Genomic DNA, 21214 nt, shown 5'->3' with positions numbered 1-21214 from the left:
GCTTCTGGTGGCTTTTGGCATCTTCACCCCTGCAGGGGGACATGAAGACGTGGTAGTAACTGACTCTGGAAGAACCATGATGCTTCCAGGTCGGCTGAAACAATGAGAAAAATTGGGATCAGAACATGGCTTTTGTGCAAACCACAGCAAAGACACTATCCATTCACTGGAATGGGCAGCACTTGATGAACGCTGTGGGCAGTGGTAAACGTCTGTGTGAACTGGCCGCTTATAGGGCTGATCAATACAAATGTAAGGGTTATGTCAGTGTACAACCAATTCTAGCTGGTACCAAAATAGTTTAGAGAGTTTGCTATTTGGTATGAATAGGTACTCAATACCTACCTCATTTCTTCTTTTTCCAGGACCAAAATGTAGATATTAATATAATTATAGTATAGATATGAATTTCATTATTATAAATGTATTGGTACTTCTAGGAATCGTCAGGCAAAAAAAAAAAAAAGTGTTTCACTTACCTGGGGCTTCTACCAGCCCCATGCAGCCATCCTGTGCCCTCATAGTCACTCACTGCTGCTCCAGTCCCCCACAGCCAGCTAGTTCCATTTTTGCCAACCTCGGGGTCGGCAGGTCGCATTGCATACATTTTTACGCATTCCCGCCGGTGCATGAAAAGGTTGGCAAAAACGAAACTAGCTGGCAGCGGGGGACTGGAGCAGCAGTGAGTGACTACGAGGACACAGGATGGCTGCATGGGGCTGGTAGAAGCCCCAGGTAAGTGAAACTCTTTTTTTGCCATTATTGGTCCTTCTCCAATTAACTTTTAAACATAGAGGTGTTAATAGCAAGATTCACATCTCTGCATGCAAAGTACAAGAACATGGATTTTAGAAAAACCACTATGTTTTGGCCACAGGCTAAGGGGATAGGAGGACAAAGATAAAATTAAGACAGAGACAGGTTTGAAAATCCTCTGCCATACATTGAACAAGAAAACTAAAACCTGACTGCAGTTGGACAATGGGAATTTCTCAGAATAATGCACTTCAGTCACTATAATTAATCTACATGAATCTTATTTAGATTGGGAGAGGGGATATGCACATGTGTTGCTATCTAAACTTCAAACCAAAGAAATAATTTTAAACACATAAGAGATCCAGTGCAACATGATTAACAACAAACAATCCTGCTGATGTTTATTTTCATTTAAGGGGTTGAGAATTAAAATGTAATTATTTTGTGATGAGTATGTTCAGCAGTCTATGAGAGGCAGGTAAGCTGCACACAGGTTTGCATATCTGTACTGCTGACCTTTTTAGCCAATAGATTTACTGAGACATTTATTATATTTGACACATTTTCACTGGCAGTAATGCTTAAAGAATAATTCATGAATTCTTATTTGTAATAACTAATTGAATTTGTCACATATTCTATTTATTATTGTTTCCTTTCTTGCAGGAAAGCACAAATAGAATTTACTGATCACTACTTCACACCTAACAGATTGATTTCCATGAGGCCAAAAATACATCTGTTAATTGTCAGGCTCAGTTTCCAGAGAGAGAAAGATGACACATTTCTGGCACTGCTCTTTAATATTTCTATCCAATATAGACACCTCTGTGCATTTGATAAGCTAGTTCCATTCAGAATTAGCCTCCTGTGACAAATAAACCTATTCTATGCATGGTTGAGTCCCTTTATTACCAATCATATTTTACTTCTCTTATATTATATACATCATTCATATTCATGGTTTTGAGTGTCTTTGAAAGTTGCTTAAAAAACCTCTTTTTATTATGGACTCTATTTTTAACCATTGGTTCAAAAATATTCTCTTTCATGCCAAGATGCTGTACTGATCCCATTTTAGACATTCGTAAGTGTTCTTTTGTATATCTGTACATGCTGGAAAAGTTAAGAGTCTAATACCTGGCATTATTTTCTGTAAATTATGAGAGCATTCATCTATCTACATTTAATTATTTTATTCTAAATTGTATATCTGGGGAGGAACAGTAATTTCAGTTTTCCCTAGGGGCCTCAGATTTAAATGTAACGTTCATAGCATATTTCTGTAAATTAACATTTACTAATACATGTTTATGCAACAAAACTTGATTATAACAAAGATGTTCCTGTCATTTTGAAGTACACAAAAGGCAAACATGAATTAAACTAAAAATGTCACAACAAACTTAATTATTAAAATTATAAAGGTTTGTGTTTTACTTTCTTTTGACATGTTTTACTGTTTGCACCACTTCAGAGATCACAAATATGTTCTCTCCTACATCAATTTTTATTTTTCTTCTATTGAAGCTTTGCTATTTAACTCAGAAATGCCAAAAACAGGAAATCAGAATGTCAAGTACAATTCAGAATACAATTTCACAGAAAATGTTTATATACCAGCTTTGTCATCTTTGAATTCCTTCATCAAAGGAGAAAAAAGGGAGAAAACCTTCCTATAATGTTCTTCTTACTAAATACATTTTAATTCCGAATGGTATCTGCTTAAACTTCAATTGTCAGGTGTATATGCTTCTGCTGTGCTTTTCACTTATTGGCATCCTATAGAGAAAAACTATACAAAGTATGATACTGCTTCCAATTTCAAACTGACAATCCACCACAGAGGCAGTGATCAAACCAGTGCTCTTACTATATGTGCAACATTTCCCTAAGAACGCTCACCAGGTTCTGATCACCTCTGGATAACAGTTGGATCAAACACTTTATGTATCAAATAACTTCACAGCAAAGCATTACACTTGTCACTTTAATTCCACTTTAAAAACTCCAGATTAAAGTCTCAGAAAAACAAATAAAACCATACATAGAATAAAATCTTTGAGACTAAATGCCCCTATCTGCAATAGTATCACATTTATGGATCCAAGGGTTTTCAATCGTGTTACAATGTATGCAGCAGTATTCACTCGAGCACTCAATGGGCCATATCCTGCTCAAGGCGATAACTCTCAGGTTCAATCACATGATGGCCGATCCTTAGTAAGTATCTCTAGGCGAAACCTTAAGTGATACTTCCACATCTCGGGCAAATACGGAGAAAGGTTTTGCACTGTGGTGCTGTCCTTCAGCACCATAAATCTGGAGGAAGGACATACCACTTGGATGGAGCCTGTGCCTCTGGCATCAACATTTGTGAGTCAATAATGAATGCAGAAGTTAGTCACTGGAACACTGGAGATTACAGAAACACATTGGGCCATATCCTATTACTAAACTCACCAGTGATAAGCGCTGGCGAGTTCTTAAATTAGGCGATTTTTTTTTTTAATTCCTGTGATTCTGAACTTTTTACGAACATGTTTAAGATAAGTCCATCTTTGTCATGGGGGATTCTCAAAGATTTCTTTTTAATTGTTACAGAAAGCACTCTCTGCAACAACCTATATGTTCATGGTCACTCTATTCTGGCAGCTGGACTGTCTGCAAAAATCAGATCATAGACCAATCACAATAATCCATTTTTCCAATTTTTTTCGTCAGTTTTTGCATTCTCTGATGAAAAAAAAAAAATACTCATCAGAAATTGGAAAATCGTAAAATTAGAAAAAAATGGAGATTGGAAACTGGAATTGTTGAAAATCTGTAATTCTGGGGAATCAGAAATGGGCATTTCTGACCATCCCTAGCAGGCATCTCCCCAGCGTGTATACTTGACTTACTTTCCCCTCTTTAAAACTACACAGGATGTCATGTGACAAAGCCCCTCAAATATAATAATCCAGTGCTACCATAGCATAACTCCGTTTTAAAATTTCAATATCATTAAAATGTTGCAGTCACATATAATACGGCATAAAATTCACCTGCTCTGTCATTTAGCTTCCTTCTTCATTGCAGAGATCCAGCCCTACTGGTTTCATCTTATATTGTGACTCATCTGGGGCACTCCCCCTCTGTGTGATTCACTATATGGGATGAAACCTGTATGGCTAGTCATGAAATGGGGGTGAGACCAGTAAAACCCTATGTGAATGGTATGCCATCTTACATGTGAGAGCAAACTTTTCATGATATTGAAGTTTTTAAACTGAATGTTAAAATGCATGAAAATGGGTTAACGTGGACCTGAACTCTTGTACAGGACTGCACTCTGTATGTATTTAGAGTGTTTAGTCTGTCTAATTCCCCCTCATTTGTGTCTAATCACAAGTTGTAATTTGATCTCTCCCCTGGGTCAGCTGACTGCCATGGCAGAGACGGCAGAAGAGCTCATTTGAAAGCACAGGATGATAACAATATTTTTGCTTCCATGAATCAGGAAGTATAAACCATGCAGATTTATTTTAGGATTTGTATCAATTCTAACAAAGAAATGTTTTTAGTTTTAAGGTTATTATGCTGGTAGGTTCTGGCCATCAGGACATACACTGAACAAACCATGGTTTGTCTGTTCTCTTTTCCCTTTCTTTAAGACCTTTACCCTTTATTTGTGTAAAATAGTCACAATATTGCTACTGGTAACTCCGAAGATGTCATGTTTATGCTAAAAAACCATCAATACTTGCTCAAACTGCTTTATTGCAATCCATTGGCCAAAGAAACCTGCAAAATTATGTTTTGTGTTCTGAAAAGGAATCCTTGCAGAACACTTGTCACTTCAATCTACAAAAAAGCTCATCCAAACTACTACTTGTGCTGCTGAATACATCTTATTTAACAGTTGTTTTGCTGAATATGGACATGTTGTGGCTTCCTGAAACACTCAACCAAAGCCGGGACAAGAACCTCCAGCACCCAAGGCTGAGACACCAAAAAGTGTGCCCCTCTATTCCTCCCACCCCAGCCGTTACACACTGATTGCGATTAAACCAAGAGGCTCCCCAGGGTCCCCAACACGTTAATCTGGCTTTCTGTCACTGCCATGTATCCCCCTTTCTTATTGCTCTCTGCTTTAAACACAACAGGGGAATGATAGCTGAGTGAGTTGTGCGTTCCTTCCTCCTACACTGTGCCCTGAGGCTGGAGCCTCTCTCACCTCTGGCCCTGCACTTAACTGCACATGTGCACATAGAATTGCACATACAGTATATAAAGGGGACTGTAAGCATATAGAAAAAGACAAGACAATGTTACAGACTTTTATACAAAAACAGGTATTTGTGCTCACATATTATTTAAATATAATAATCCAATACACGTGATTGTATCCAACAATACACAGAAATACTTACAGAAAATGTATAGATTTGCTGACGTTCACGGTCAACAGGTTGAAGTAAGGTGAGATAGCGAGTAATTCCGGTTGAGGTTACTGCAAAGACTGTGCTGTAGTCTGTTAAATGTAGGAAGAGCTGCGGGTCTTTTGTCTACAAAAACAAACAATACAAAATCCTTACTACAGTCAAAACTTATAAAGCTCATTTTTAATAAACAGTTCTAAATGTAATGATATTGTGTACTCTTTCTTATTAAAGGACACTTGAAGTTAGAAGGATAGGGAGGCCGCCATACTTATTTCCTTTTAAGTAATACTAGTTGCCTGGCTATCCTGCTGATCCTCCATCTCTAATACTCTTAGCCATAAACCACTGAACAAGCAAGCAGCATATAAGGTGTTTTTGACATTTTTGTCAAATCTGGTAAGATTAGCTGCATGCTTGTTTCTGGTGTGATTAAGACACTACTGCAGCCAAATAGATCAGCAGGGCTGCCAGGCAACTTCTATTGTTTACATATGGCAGCCTCCATTTACTTCTCGCTTCCCTTTATGTATATTTTGGTCATGGCTTATTAAACCATGCTAGTCACCATTTAAACAGAGTTTTGATGGATTATTGTATTGCTATATTGAAAGAGCAATATGAATGAGAATCGTTTTCGGATGTCAAAACTTTTTACTAGATTTAATCTTAACAAAAAAGTATACACATTTGAACATCAGAAAGACACAGATATTTCTTTACCGACACAGATTAAAACTGCGATTTCGTGTTTGCAAACCAATTGTTTGTGGTGAGTCCCATTAACAATAATGGCAGGCAAACTTCTGAAAACTTCTGGGCATCTCTGCAGCCACAATTTCTTTAAGAAAGATGTACAAAGTGTACCAAAACCCAGGCAGTGGCATGGCGAGGGTAGATCAAGGGTACACCATTTTGCAAAAATTACATATTTTATGCAGAGGCTTTTTTTCATGTGTAAATGCTAAAAATCCCATATAGTTTCTAGATTTTTCAAATAAAGGTTTTAAGTATTGCCACCCCGGTTACCTGCCTAAGTATTTTTTTTTATTTAAAGCCACTTTTGCAGAGCCCAGAAATGCGAGTCATTGCAAATGTATCCATTACATTTTGAAAGTTTTTGTGCCCTAACATTTCAACATTTCAAATATTTCAACTTAATGTGTCATGCATGTTGACAACGACTTCATTCTACACAGCATCTCCATCCTTCCTAGAAAAAGTTGACTGCACTTCTTCCGTGAGATCACTCCCAAAATTCAATACTGCCACAAGCAGTGCAGCTCCGTGAAACTTGTGGGTAAAGTTTATATTTAATCGACAGTAACCGGGAGGGCTCTGTCGCGCATTAAAGCTTTTAATGGAGATTGCAAATAAGAGAATCTCTCATCTGGGGCCTCCTGACGAGTCACGAGTGACAAAACCGGTATGGTGGAGCTTAGACGCGGAAGAGATGACGCCAAGGACAGCGTGGCTGAATGCTCCGGCGGCTTGTCATGGTTGGATAGCACGCGGCCTGACGTGCAGCGGAGATGCCTCACACGAGAAACGAGAGATCCTAGCAGTGGAGAGCCCGTTTCTAAATTACTCTGAGCACCATATATATTAAGGGATATGTGAGTGCATTTTAAATTTTATAATAAATGCTAGCGGGTTTTATACTATGTGAAGCGTTTTTATTGAGGTACATGGTGACCTTGGACGTGCCATACTGAGGATGAAGGATATTCCATACTGATTGGTCGTGAGGGGGAAGATGACTCCGGAACAGTCCCAAGGTGCTGCTAGACCCAAGTGAGGCTCTTAGTATCCGATGAGTCACTCACAAAGGGTGAGGTGGTGACTTCCCTATCCAACAGCTATGAACTTATGAGAAAACAGAAATTGATGAATTGAACTAAGGATATGTTTTGAGGACTACTTATGTTGTAGCAACAAATTGGACTGAACTTTGCAAATAGCTTTTGAGCACCATCCTCTGATATACAAAATTCTCACAGCCATATGATACTACTAGTAAGACCGTGGCTCTCTCTATCCCGAGCTTTGTTGGTAAAGTGACATATCTTTCCTTTGGTATCTTGTCCAAACTTGCCATAGCTTTCCTTCCAAGCAACAAGGGCCTTTTAATCTCATGAATGTAGTCGCCATCTGCAGAGATCATCGATTCTAGGAAGATGAAATCTGTTACAACTTTTTCTCCCTCTATTTAGTGCATACACGCATCCAATTTTGGTTGGCCAATAGATAAGTATTATAGATATAGATTGTATACATATATTATAGATTGTATAGATAAACGCTCATACTACATGGAGGTGGTAAAATTGGAAGTGTGTAGGCAACATAAGGGCTGGTTTACATGTAACACTGAAAAACTGATACAGTGTAAGTGATCTGATGTGCTGCAGCAGCACACTTGGAATAAGCTATCAGTTAAAATGTGTGAACGTGAACTGATCCATAGGGAAACATGAAATATCTTTCACCTGGGCTGCACATCAGTTGTCCATTCAGTTATAACAGATAGCAACTGATTCAGTCTAAACCTGCCTACTAAAAGACTACACCGGCTAAGAAACATTGGAACATACAGAAATGTAAAAGACCTTCATTTCCTGGGGAAAAAATGTTACCAATAAAAAGTCATTTTTTCTCCATACCGCATATGTGATTGTAAGAATCTTGGAATTCTTTGACTTTACTATGGAACACTTACAATTTCCCAAATGGTTTCCACTTAATAGATGCAGCACCTAAGGAATCGGAATCACATATTGTTTTGATGTCATGAGCTGGCAAGCTGTTTATCCATTCTGTTTAATTCAGTTTTTTTATTTATTGCTGTGTATTATGGTAGCTTTCATGGCCCAGGAGCCATTCAAACCATTACCTCTGTTCTACCCCAGTACATATATTGTCATCTACACTCTCTATAAAACAGAGATCCCCATGATTACTTATTTGGAGACACAACTAGAGATTAATAGGGAAATAGGTGTTGTTTTTGGGCATATGGAATGGATTACCTGAAAATACTTTCCATTTTAAGAAGGCCTGAAAATACTTTCCATTTTAAAGAGAACCCGAGGTGTGTTTTAAAGAATGTTATCTGCATACAGAGGCTGGATCTGCCTATACAGCCCAGCCTCTGTTGTTATCCCAAACCCCACTAAGGTCCCCCTGTACTCTGCAATCCCTCATAAATCACAGCCATGCTGTTAGGCTCTGTTTACATCTGTAGTGTCAGTCTTAGCTGCTCTCCCGCCTCCTGCATAGCTCCAGTCCCTGCCCCCGTCCATTCCCTCCAATCAGCAGGGAGGGAAGGGATGCAGGCGGGGACTGGAGTTCTGCAGGAGGCGGGGAGAGCAGCAGACTGACAGTACAGAGATAAACACAGCCAGCTCTGACAAGCTGTTTGTCAGCAGCGTAGCTGTGATTTATGAGGGATTGCAGAGTGCAGGGGGACCTTAGGGGGGTTTGGGATAGCAACAGAGGCTGGGCTGTATAGGCAGATCCAGCCTCTGTATGCAGATAATATTCTTCAAACCCACCTCGGGTTCTCTTTAAGAAGGCAAAATTGTACTATTTGTAATATTTGATTCCTTACTTTCATTTATTCATCACATTCACTCTCTAACCAGCTCCTGTCATCTCCAGCTCAATAACATCTCATATTCAACATTTTCTCTCTCAAGACACCACTAAAATCTTGGTACATGCTCTTATCTCTTGATTGGACTCTTGAAATATACATATTTAAGGTAAAACAGAGGCGCCAACATGATAAAACGAGATACAACTTTTAAAACATGGAAGTGGTGGAGGTGGATCCTTACCCACTCCAAAGGACAAAACAAGAAAGAACGTGTGGAAATATAACACCAACATTTTATTTATATACTCCCCAAAGGTTTGGAACATGTTTCACGGGCGTGGCCCCGCTTCCTCAGGCAGTAAGGGATGGGGGACAAGGGGTTACAGAGGCTCGGGAGGGGGGACCCCACGTCATTTTTTTTTCAGATTTCCCACACTCAGCACATAAAAATATTATATATATATATATATATATATATATATATATATATATATATATATATATATATATATATATATATATATACTACTTTGTGGACTACTTTGTGAACTACCAACTAATAGACTTACACCCCTCCAATCTATAATGAACTCTACTGCTTGACTCATTCATCTTTCTTCTCACTCCTCCTCTGCTGACCCTCTCTGTCAAGCTCTTCATTGGCTGCCAAACAACCAGAGGATCCGTTTTAAACTCTTAACCCTAACCTACAAAGTTCTACACAATATTTCTCTCCTGAATGTCTCCTCTGTCCTTACTCGTTTACAGATACCAACCCTGGATGCAATGTTGGATCTGCACCTTCTTCTGTCCTCCTCAAGAATTCCCTCCTCAGATTTATGTATAAAAGATTTCTCACATGCCTCACTCTTCCTCTGGCATCCTTTTCAAAAACACATCCTTCATTTTCCAACCTTTGAAATCTTTAAGCACTCCCTCAAAACCCACTTTTTTTTTCAACAAACATACTGTACACTCTAACTAAGGCTAGTGCAAGAGTCCTGGAGAGTAAGTTACAAACTATAAATCCAAAGTACTAGATGTATAACTGACAAACTTAAGTATAGTATATACTTGAAACTAGAGTATAAAAGAATGATTAGCGTAGGTTGGCTCACAGACTAAAAGTGTTGCATTATGCTTTTAAGAAACAGGAAGGTGAAAATTTGCAAATCTATATATAATAGGCTACATGCCTCAATCTTCGAGCAAGAAGAAGAAGTATCGCCCTGCCCCCAGGGCCGGTCCAAGCAAAAGAAGGGGCCGGTCCAAGCAAGAAGAAGTAGCGCCCTGCCCCCCCCCCCCCCCGGGCGGTCTTAGACTTGCCACCGAGCTGGAGGGGGTAGCAGGCAGGAAGGGGGTGTTGGGCACAACGGCGGGAAGGGGGGTCAGACTCCCCTCCCTCACCTGGGTCCCGCATCCGCGCTCCCCCTCTAGCTTAAGTTGAGCAGCAGCCACCGCTATTACTAAGAGGCAGTGGATGGGGATGACTCACCTCTTCCGCGTTCCAGCGTGCGTTCCACTGTCGTCCCTTCCTGCAATGCTGTCCACTTACAATACAGTGGGTGGCATAGCAGTAAGTGACAACAGTGGAACGCACACTGGAACGTGGAATAGGTGAGTAACCCCGCCCGCTGCCTCTTACTAATAGCGGCGGCTACTGCTCAACTTCAGCTAGAGGGGGAGCGCAGATGGGGGACCCAGGTGAGGGAGGTGGGATCCGACCCCCCTCCCCGCTGCAAACTTAAGCTGTAGGGGGAGTGCACATGGGGGACCCGGGTGAAAGAGGGGGGTCCGACTCCCCTCCCGCACATGGGGGACCCAGGTGAGGGAGGGGGATCTGACCCCCCTCCCTGCCGCAAACTTAAGCTGGAGAGGGAGCGCACATGGGTGACCCAAAGTTAATGACCATGGATCTTTATTAATTTTACTTATTAACTACTTATTAAATTAACTTATAATGTGAACAGCAATATGGATAGTGTGTCTTTCTTGATTATACCCCCTGATGCCGAATTATTGCTGCTTGTAAAGCACTTCTTTCTCAACCTTAAGCTGTGGGAAAAGGTCTCTTTCCTCTCTATTGTTGGCCCAAAAAAAGAGGTAAACTGATTTGGGTTTATGTTATGTCATATCCTATACAATAAAATGCAAGTGTCCCTGCATCATCAACTGAATGGTTGTGTCTCCCTGGCTTTTTTGTACTGAGCATGTGTGCAGCCAGGGCACTTAGGACACAGGGCTGACAGTTTGCTGTGTGTGGTTCACAGAGGTTCTCATTGCATTGTGGGAAATAACAGCTTTTTCCAACTGCAAAGCAAGCAGCTCCCTGTGTGCATATACTTCAGATAGTGGTGGGGAATGAGCAAGTGGGATGCGTATGTGCACGCATTGCGGGGGGTAGAGGCTGTGACCTAGTGCCCGTTTTTTAATGGGTGGGCCTTTTTACTAGTTCTTAATAAGAAGTTAACCAAATACTAGTACTATACTTGTTGGGAGTCAAGAAGCTGCTGTGTATATACCATCAGAGACAACAAAATGTTTTTCTATTCTGAGCCTTAAACCATTTTAACCTGTTGGGGACAGCATTAGTTGAAATCTACCGCTTATGCAATCACAGTGGAACTATGGTTAGGGTGTACACACCCTGTTTGTGTCTTGCTATTCCTGCCACAGCATACAATTTAGCAACTCTCACTGCACAGATTCATTGCTCGTCATTTATGCTGCTCTTATGTCACTGCAGCCCAATCCCTCTGCTGTCATGATGACAGTAGAGCAACATCTGCGAGTCAGGAGCTGATTTAATTGGCTTCTGTTTAGGGGGGGGGGGGGGGGGGGGGAGTCTCTGGTCCTTAAGGGTCCAAAGGCTGCAGGTGCAATAGTGGTAAAGTAAAATAAAGAGTTTGAGCACTAGCAGACTATGGGAAATTTGGGTCCACCATAGGAACCCATGAAATTACCAGCTAAAGACAGAAATTTGGGTGTGGTGGCTAGTGTTGGGCGAACAGTGTTCGCCACTGTTCGGGTTCTGCAGAACAGCACCCTGTTCGGGTGATGTTCGAGTTCGGCCGAACACCTGATGGTGCTCGGCCAAACCGTTCGGCCACGTGGCCGAACTAAGAGCACATGGCCGAACGTTCCCCGAACGTTCGGCTAGCGCTGTGATTGGCCGAACGGGTCACGTGGTTCGGACCCCGAAAGCGCTCTGATTGGCCGAACGGTCACGTGGTTCGGGTAAATAAATACCTGAACCACGTCATATCTCCGCCATTTGTTTGTGGGTTTAGCTTTGGGTAGGCAGGCAGGGTAGTTCGCGCTCCAGCCACGCTAGCCAGGGTCCCCCCAGTCATTGTGTGTCGCTGCTGGGAACAGTAGTACACGGCTCGCTCAGCCACACTATATAGCATTGTGTGTACTGCCACTGTGTACCTCGCTCAGCCACGCTATATAGAGCATTGTTTACTGCCACTGTGTGTACACGGCTCAGCCAGACTATATAGCATTGTGTGTACTGCCACTCTGTGTACACCGCTCAGCCAGACTATATAGCATTGTTTACTGCCACTCTGTGTACACCGCTCAGCCAGACTATATAGCATTGTGTGTACTGCCACTCTGTGTACACCGCTCAGCCAGACTATATAGCATTGTTTACTGCCACTGTGTGTACACGGCTCAGCCAGACTATATAGCATTGTGTGTACTGCCACTCTGTGTACACCGCTCAGCCAGACTATATAGCATTGTGTGTACTGCCACTCTGTGTACACCGCTCAGCCAGACTATATAGCATTGTTTACTGCCACTCTGTGTACACCGCTCAGCCAGACTATATAGCATTGTGTGTACTGCCACTGTGTGTACACCGCTCAGCCAGACTATATAGCATTGTGTGTACTGCCACTCTGTGTACACCGCTCAGCCAGACTATATAGCATTGTTTACTGCCACTGTGTGTACACGGCTCAGCCAGACTATATAGCATTGTGTGTACTGCCACTCTGTGTACACCGCTCAGCCAGACTATATAGCATTGTGTGTACTGCCACTCTGTGTACACCGCTCAGCCAGACTATATAGCATTGTGTGTACTGCCACTCTGTGTACACCGCTCAGCCAGACTATATAGCATTGTGTGTACTGCCACTGTGTGTACACCGCTCAGCCAGACTATATAGCATTGTGTGTACTGCCACTCTGTGTACACGGCTCAGCCAGACTATATAGCATTGTGTGTACTACCACTCTGTGTACACCGCTCAGCCAGACTATATAGCATTGTGTGTACTGCCACTCTGTGTACACCGCTCAGCCAGACTATATAGCATTGTTTACTGCCACTCTGTATACACCGCTCAGCCAGACTATATAGCATTGTGTACACGGCTCAGCCAGACTATATAGCATTGTTTACTACCACTCTGTGTACACGGCTCAGCCAGACTATATAGCATTGTGTGTACTGCCACTCTGTGTACACCGCTCAGCCAGACTATATAGCATTGTGTGTACTGCCACTCTGTGTACACCGCTCAGCCAGACTATATAGCATTGTGTGTACTGCCACTGTGTGTACACCGCTCAGCCAGACTATATAGCATTGTGTGTACTGCCACTCTGTGTACACTGCTCAGCCAGACTATATAGCATTGTGTGTACTGCCACTCTGTGTACACCGCTCAGCCAGACTATATAGCATTGTGTGTACTGCCACTCTGTGTACACCGCTCAGCCAGACTATATAGCATTGTGTGTACTGCCACTGTGTGTACACCGCTCAGCCAGACTATATAGCATTGTGTGTACTGCCACTCTGTGTACACCGCTCAGCCAGACTATATAGCATTGTTTACTGCCACTGTGTGTACACGGCTCAGCCAGACTATATAGCATTGTGTGTACTGCCACTCTGTGTACACCGCTCAGCCAGACTATATAGCATTGTTTACTGCCACTCTGTGTACACCGCTCAGCCAGACTATATAGCATTGTGTGTACTGCCACTCTGTGTACACCGCTCAGCCAGACTATATAGCATTGTGTGTACTGCCACTGTGTGTACACCGCTCAGCCAGACTATATAGCATTGTGTGTACTGCCACTCTGTGTACACCGCTCAGCCAGACTATATAGCATTGTTTACTGCCACTGTGTGTACACGGCTCAGCCAGACTATATAGCATTGTGTGTACTGCCACTCTGTGTACACCGCTCAGCCAGACTATATAGCATTGTTTACTGCCACTCTGTGTACACCGCTCAGCCAGACTATATAGCATTGTGTGTACTGCCACTCTGTGTACACCGCTCAGCCAGACTATATAGCATTGTGTGTACTGCCACTGTGTGTACACTGCTCAGCCAGACTATATAGCATTGTGTGTACTGCCACTCTGTGTACACCGCTCAGCCAGACTATATAGCATTGTGTGTACTGCCACTCTGTGTACACCGCTCAGCCAGACTATATAGCATTGTTTACTGCCACTCTGTATACACCGCTCAGCCAGACTAATTTGGCCCCAACACCTATAGACAATCAAGCAGCTTCCTGCTTAATTACCTGAGTTACTGTGATCTGCTACAGGCTGAGCTCTCATTCCCTCACCTGCATCAGTCAGGCTACAATCAGGCCTGCTAAGCATAGGCTTATCAGGCTTACTATATAAATGCAACTCTCAGTCGATTAGACCTTGGTCGATTTATGCACCGGTATTTCAAAGTACACCGGTTTCTAAGTACAAAGAGAACGACCGAATTACACCAGAATTAAGCCAGAAGAGACCAGAAGGAACAGACACAAGACTTTAGCAATTTGATTCACGGTTAATGCAATAATGTTGTCTCTGCTCTTCATGATTAGCCTGCTTTACCCTGCTATTCTCAAATCTGTACACTCACTGCATCCTCCTGCTGTCAGCAACACGCTCTACATTTCTCCCTCTCTTTTATCATCTCCACAGGTTGCTTCCCACGAAACTTTCTTATTTATACAACCGCGCTATACATTTCATACTCCAACTACCCATAAATCTAAATCCCACCCTATCCTTCGCTCTCTCTGCCTCCTATTACTCCTTGCTGCAGGTGACATTTCACCAAACCCCGGACCCTCTCTGCCGCCTCGCTCCTCACTCTTGCACACTAATCGCACTGCTAACAGCCAACCACATGCACACCGAAACTGCCACAACCTTATTAATATTCCTCTTCTCCCCCCTCCTCCCCCACCTATCTCTGCTGCTCTCTGGAATGCCCGCTCAGTCTGCAACAAACTTCCTTTCATCCATGACCTTTTCAATTCCAACGCCTTCCCCTTCTTTGGGGTCACAGAAACATGGCTGACGCCTTCTGACACGGTCTCACCTGCCGCCCTCTCTTATGGGGGATTCCACTTTAGTCACACGCCTAGAAGTGGGAATAAACATGGCGGTGGTGTGGGCATTCTTTTCTCTGATAGATGCTCCTTCAAGCCACTCACCCCCATTCCTTCTCTTTCTCTACCTTCCTTTGAAGTCCATGCAGTCCGTCTATACTCTCCCTCTAACCTCCAGATCGCAATAATCTACCGCCCTCCTGGCCCTCCTTCCTTCTTCCTAGATCACTTCTCTGCATGGCTCCTCCAGTTCCTGTCCTCCAATATCCCTACCATCATTATGGGCGACTTTAACATTCATGTTGACACCAACAATTCTGCCGCCACTAAACTTCTGTCACTTACTTCCTCCTACGGCCTGTCTCAGTGGTCCACTGCTCCAACTCACTCTAATGGTCATACACTTGACCTCATATTCACTCGTCTCTGTTCTATCACTGATTTCACTAATTCTCCTCTCCCGCTCTCTGATCATAACCTACTAAACTTCTCTCTCTCCTCCTCTCTTCCTACCACCCTGCCTCAAGCACGCTCATATACACGCAGGAACTACCGCAACATAGACATGCAATCTGTCTCTGATGCCTTGGCACCTCTCCTCACACACCCATTCACTGACCCTGACTCAGCAGCTGCACACTATCATTGCTCAATCACGCAAGTCATGGATGAAATCGCACCCCTCACCAATGTCCGCCCGCACCGTGTCAGTCGCCAACCCTGGCTGACCAAAGCTACTAAACAGCTAAAGGGGTGCTCTAGGGTAGCTGAACGCCGTTGGAGAAAAACTAATACTAATGAGGATTTCATTACTTACAAAAAAGAGTTGAAGTTTAAAACCGCTCTCTCTTCTGCAAAACAATCATACTTCTCCTCCCTCATATCCTCCCACTTGCACAATCCAAAGCGCCTGTTCAGTACTTTCAACTCCCTTCTCCGTCCACCCCCTCCTCCTCCTTCTTCATGCTTATCAGCTGAAGAATTTGCAACATACTTTACAGATAAAATTGCAAAAATCCGTAGTGTGTTTTCCACGCAGACATCAAACTCCATCTCCACTCCTCTTGTTGACTGCTCTCTTTCCAGTTTCTCTCCACTCTCTGAACATTCACTCTCTTCCCTTATCTCCAAATCCCATCTAACCACCTGTTCTTTGGATCCTATCCCATCACATCTCATTCCACAGCTATCCACATCCCTCATCCCTGCCCTAACATCGCTGTTTAACCTATCCCTCTCCTCCGGAATTTTTCCATCATCACTCAAGAGGGCTGTTGTAACACCACTACTTAAAAAACCATCTCTAGACCCCACCGAACTTGCTAACTACCGCCCAGTGTCACTTCTTCCATTTGCATCTAAATTACTTGAACGCCACATCCATGCTGAACTAAGTCAGTATTCATCTGCAAATTCCTTGCTCGATCAGTTCCAATCTGGCTTCCGGCCAAACCACTCCACAGAAACAGCACTCACCAAAGTAGCTAATGATCTCCTCACAGCTAAATCCAAAGGCTATTATTCCATACTCATCCTTCTAGATCTGTCATCAGCATTCGACACTGTCGACCACACTCTACTCCTACAGATCCTTTCATCTATAGGAATAAAGGACCTCTCTCTCTCCTGGATATCTTCCTACCTGTCTGGAAGGTCTTTCACTGTTTCCTATTCAGATCAGGCCTCCTCTTCACATCCTCTGTCTGTAGGGGTACCTCAAGGCTCTGTCCTCGGTCCCCTCCTCTTCTCCATCTACATGCACGGTCTTGGTAACTTAATCAGCTCATTCGGTTTCCAATACCACCTATATGCAGACGATACACAACTGTACCTCTCGGCCCCAGACCTTAACTCCCTCCTCACACAGGTTCCCGACTGCCTGTCCGCTATCTCCTCTTTCATGTCCGCTCGCTTCTTAAAACTCAATATGAATAAAACTGAACTAATAGTCTTTCCACCATCCCTGTCCACCCCTTTGCCTGATATTACAATAAATGTTAACAACACGTCTATAACATCAGTTCCCAAAGCACGGTGCCTGGGGGTAATATTTGATTCTTCTCTCATTTACTCCTCACATTAACTCCCTAACCAGCTCCTGCCATTTCCAACTGAAAAACATAGCACGTATCCGACCTTTTCTCTCCCATGACACAACCAAAATGTTAGTACATGCTCTTATTATATCTCGATTGGACTATTGCAATATATTGCTTGGTGGACTTCCAACTAACCGACTATCACCGCTCAATTCTGTACTGAACTCTGCTGCTCGACTCATTCATCTCTCCTCTCGCTCTTCCTCTGCTGACCCTCTCTGTCAAGCTCTTCACTGGCTACCAATTAATGAGAGGATTCAGTTCAAACTCTTAACCATAACCTACAAAGCTCTCCACAATATCTCTCCCCTGTACATCTCCTCACTAGTCTCCAGATACCAACCCAACCGCAATCTCAGATCTGCACACGAGCTTCTTCTATCCTCTTCTACAATTACCTCCTCACATTCACGTGTACAAGACTTCTCACGTGCCTCACCCCTCCTCTGGAATGCCCTTCCACAACACATCCGCCACTCTCCCACCTTTGAAATCTTTAAACGCTCCCTCAAAACCCACATTTTCCGACAAGCATATTCTCTAGCTTAGGCCATGCACCCACTAAACAACCTAATTACGCACTGCCTGTACATATACTGTATACTTCCCCCACCTCTTGTCTCCACCCCATTCCTTCAGATTGTAAGCTCGCAAGGGCAGGGCTCTCACCCTTTTGTGTCATGGAATGTTATGAATTCAATTGCTTGCACACTGTAAGAAATTTATACATTTTAGTCATCCTGTTAAATCAAATTGTAATCAGCAGTGCTGTATCTTGTATCAGTGTTCATATTTCCATGTATATCATTGTCTGTATCATTATGTATCCCTTGTTTGTTTTCTTACATTGTACAGCGCCACGGAATATGTTGGCGCTTTATAAATAAATAAATAAATAATAAATAATAATAATAATAATAATTGTGTACACCGCTCAGCCAGACTATATAGCATTGTTTACTGCCACTCTGTGTACACGGCTCAGTCAGACTATATAGCATTGTGTGTATTGCCACTCTGTGTACACCGCTCAGCCAGACTATATAGCATTGTGTGTACTGCCACTCTGTGTACACCGCTCAGCCAGACTATGTAGCATTGTGTGTACTGCCACTGTGTGTACACCGCTCAGCCAGACTATATAGCATTGTGTGTACTGCCACTCTGTGTACACTGCTCAGACAGACTATATAGGATTGTGTGTACTGCCACTCTGTGTACACCGCTCAGCCAGACTATATAGCATTGTGTGTACTGCCACTGTGTGTACACCGCTCAGCCAGACTATATAGCATTGTGTGTACTGCCACTCTGTGTACACTGCTCAGACAGACTATATAGGATTGTGTGTACTGCCACTCTGTGTACACCGCTCAGCCAGACTATATAGCATTGTGTGTACTGCCACTCTGTGTACACCGCTCAGCCAGACTATATAGCATTGTGTGTACTGCCACTCTGTGTACACCGCTCAGCCAGACTATATAGCATTGTGTGTACTGCCACTGTGTGTACACCGCTCAGCCAGAGTTTATAGCATTGTTTACTGCCACTGTGTGTACACCGCTCAGCCAGACTATATAGCATTGTGTGTACACCGCTCAGCCAGACTATATAGCATTGTTTACTGCCACTGTGTGTACACGGCTCAGCCAGACTATATAGCATTGTGTGTACTGCCACTCTGTGTACACCGCTCAGCCAGACTATATAGCATTGTTTACTGCCACTATGTGTACACCGCTCAGCCAGACTTTATAGCATTGTTTACTGCCACTCTGTGTACACCGCTCAGCCAGACTATATAGCATTGTGTGTACTGCCACTGTGTGTACACCGCTCAGCCAGACTATATAGCATTGTGTGTACTGCCACTCTGTGTACACCGCTCAGCCAGACTATATAGCATTGTTTACTGCCACTGTGTGTACACGGCTCAGCCAGACTATATAGCATTGTGTGTACTGCCACACTGTGTACACCGCTCAGCCAGACTATATAGCATTGTTTACTGCCACTCTGTGTACACCGCTCAGCCAGACTATATAGCATTGTGTGTACTGCCACTCTGTGTACACGGCTCAGCCAGACTATACAGCATTGTGTGTACTGCCACTCTGTGTACACCGCTCAGCCAGACTATATAGCATTGTGTGTACTGCCACTCTGTGTACACCGATCAGCCAGACTATATAGCATTGTTTACTGCCACTCTGTATACACCGCTCAGCCAGACTATATAGCATTGTGTACACCGCTCAGCCAGACTATATAGCATTGTTTACTGCCACTCTGTGTACACCGCTCAGCCAGACTATATAGCATTGTGTGTACTGCCACTCTGTGTACACCGCTCAGCCAGACTATATAGAATTGTGTGTACTGCCACTGTGTGTACACCGCTCAGCCAGACTATATAGCATTGTGTGTACTGCCACTCTGTGTACAATGCTCAGCCAGACTATATAGCATTGTGTGCACTGCCACTCTGTGTACACCGCTCAGCCAGACTATATAGCATTGTGTGTACTGCCACTCTGTGTACACCGCTCAGCCAGACTATATAGCATTGTGTACACCGCTTAGCCAGACTATATAGCATTGTTTACTGCCACTCTGTGTACACCGCTCAGCCAGACTATATAGCATTGTGTGTACTGCCACTCTGTGTACACCGCTCAGCCAGACTATATAGCATTGTGTGTACTGCCACTGTGTGTACACCGCTCAGCCAGACTATATAGCATTGTGTACACCGCTCAGCCAGACTATATAGCATTGTTTACTGCCACTCTGTGTACACCGCTCAGCCAGACTATATAGCATTGTGTGTACTGCCACTCTGTGTACACCGCTCAGCCAGACTATATAGCATTGTGTGTACTGCCACTCTGTGTACACCGCTCAGCCAGACTATATAGCATTGTGTGTACTGCCACTCTGTGTACACCGCTCAGCCAGACTATATAGCATTGTGTGTACTGCCACTCTGTGTACACTGCTCAGCCAGACTATATAGCATTGTGTGCACTGCCACTGTGTGTACACCGCTCAGCCAGACTATATAGCATTGTGTGTACTGCCACTCTGTGTACACCGCTCAGCCAGACTATATAGCATTGTGTGTACTGCCACTGTGTGTACACCGCTCAGCCAGACTATATAGCATTGTGTACACCGCTCAGCCAGATTATATAGCATTGTTTACTGCCACTCTGTGTACACGGCTCAGCCAGACTATATAGCATTGTGTTTCCTGCCACTCTGTGTCTGCTGGGAACAGTAGTACACCGCTCACCCGCCACTGTATAGCATTGTGCTCTGTGTCGCTGCTGGCAATAGTGGTACACCGCTCACCCACCACTGTATAGCATTTCTGTACTGCCACTGTACTGCTGCCAGTCAGCGTGTACTTTAAGGATAAGTGAAATGAGGAAGAAATTCGGTGAAAGAGGGAGGGGCAAGGGAAGAGGTGTTTTCCCTGACGGTTCACGTACAGGCCACAGGGGAGCACCCAAGAAAACCCACTCAATACCGCCCATGTTGTCCAGGACAACAACCCTCACATATCCAAAAGAACAGGACCAGATAATTACTTGGATGACCTCTCAAGCATCCAGCAGTGGGTTAAGCAGCACCAGCACATCACGCACGAGGTCCGAGTCCTCAGCCAGTTACAAGGAGCCAGTGGGCACAAAGCTGACACAACCGGCACCGACACCACGCACACAACTGCCAGATAACCAGTCCGATGAATTACCTCAGGACACAATGGGGTATTCGCAGGAGCTATTCCCAGGCCAACAAACTTCCACCTTTGAAAGGTCAATGGAGGAACAGCCAGAAATGTTGTGCCCGGATTCACAACCATTAACTGTGGGAAATGCACCGGGCACTGAAATACAACAAGGCGAGTCTGAGGACTTTGAAACCCAAATCCCAGAGCAAGTTGGGC

At 43.6% G+C, this 21214-nt stretch overlaps 1 protein-coding gene across 1 annotated transcript in view; it reads right to left on the bottom strand.

Annotated features, from left to right (window-relative positions):
* The window catches only part of PCDH15 (protocadherin related 15), a 1564441-nt gene that overhangs the window by 719073 nt on the left and 824154 nt on the right, over window positions 1-21214 (bottom strand). Inside the window, exon 13 of the mRNA XM_068257852.1 lies at window positions 5175-5309. Coding sequence (XP_068113953.1) covers window positions 5175-5309 — 135 coding nt within the window. The remainder of the gene's footprint in view (window positions 1-5174; window positions 5310-21214) is intronic.

The sequence above is a fragment of the Hyperolius riggenbachi genome, chromosome 10 (genome assembly GCF_040937935.1).
Source record: "Hyperolius riggenbachi isolate aHypRig1 chromosome 10, aHypRig1.pri, whole genome shotgun sequence".
NCBI classification, from domain to species: Eukaryota; Metazoa; Chordata; class Amphibia; order Anura; family Hyperoliidae; genus Hyperolius; species Hyperolius riggenbachi.
Note: the sequence above shows the minus strand (reverse complement) of the source record. Positions and strands in the feature narration are given on the sequence as shown.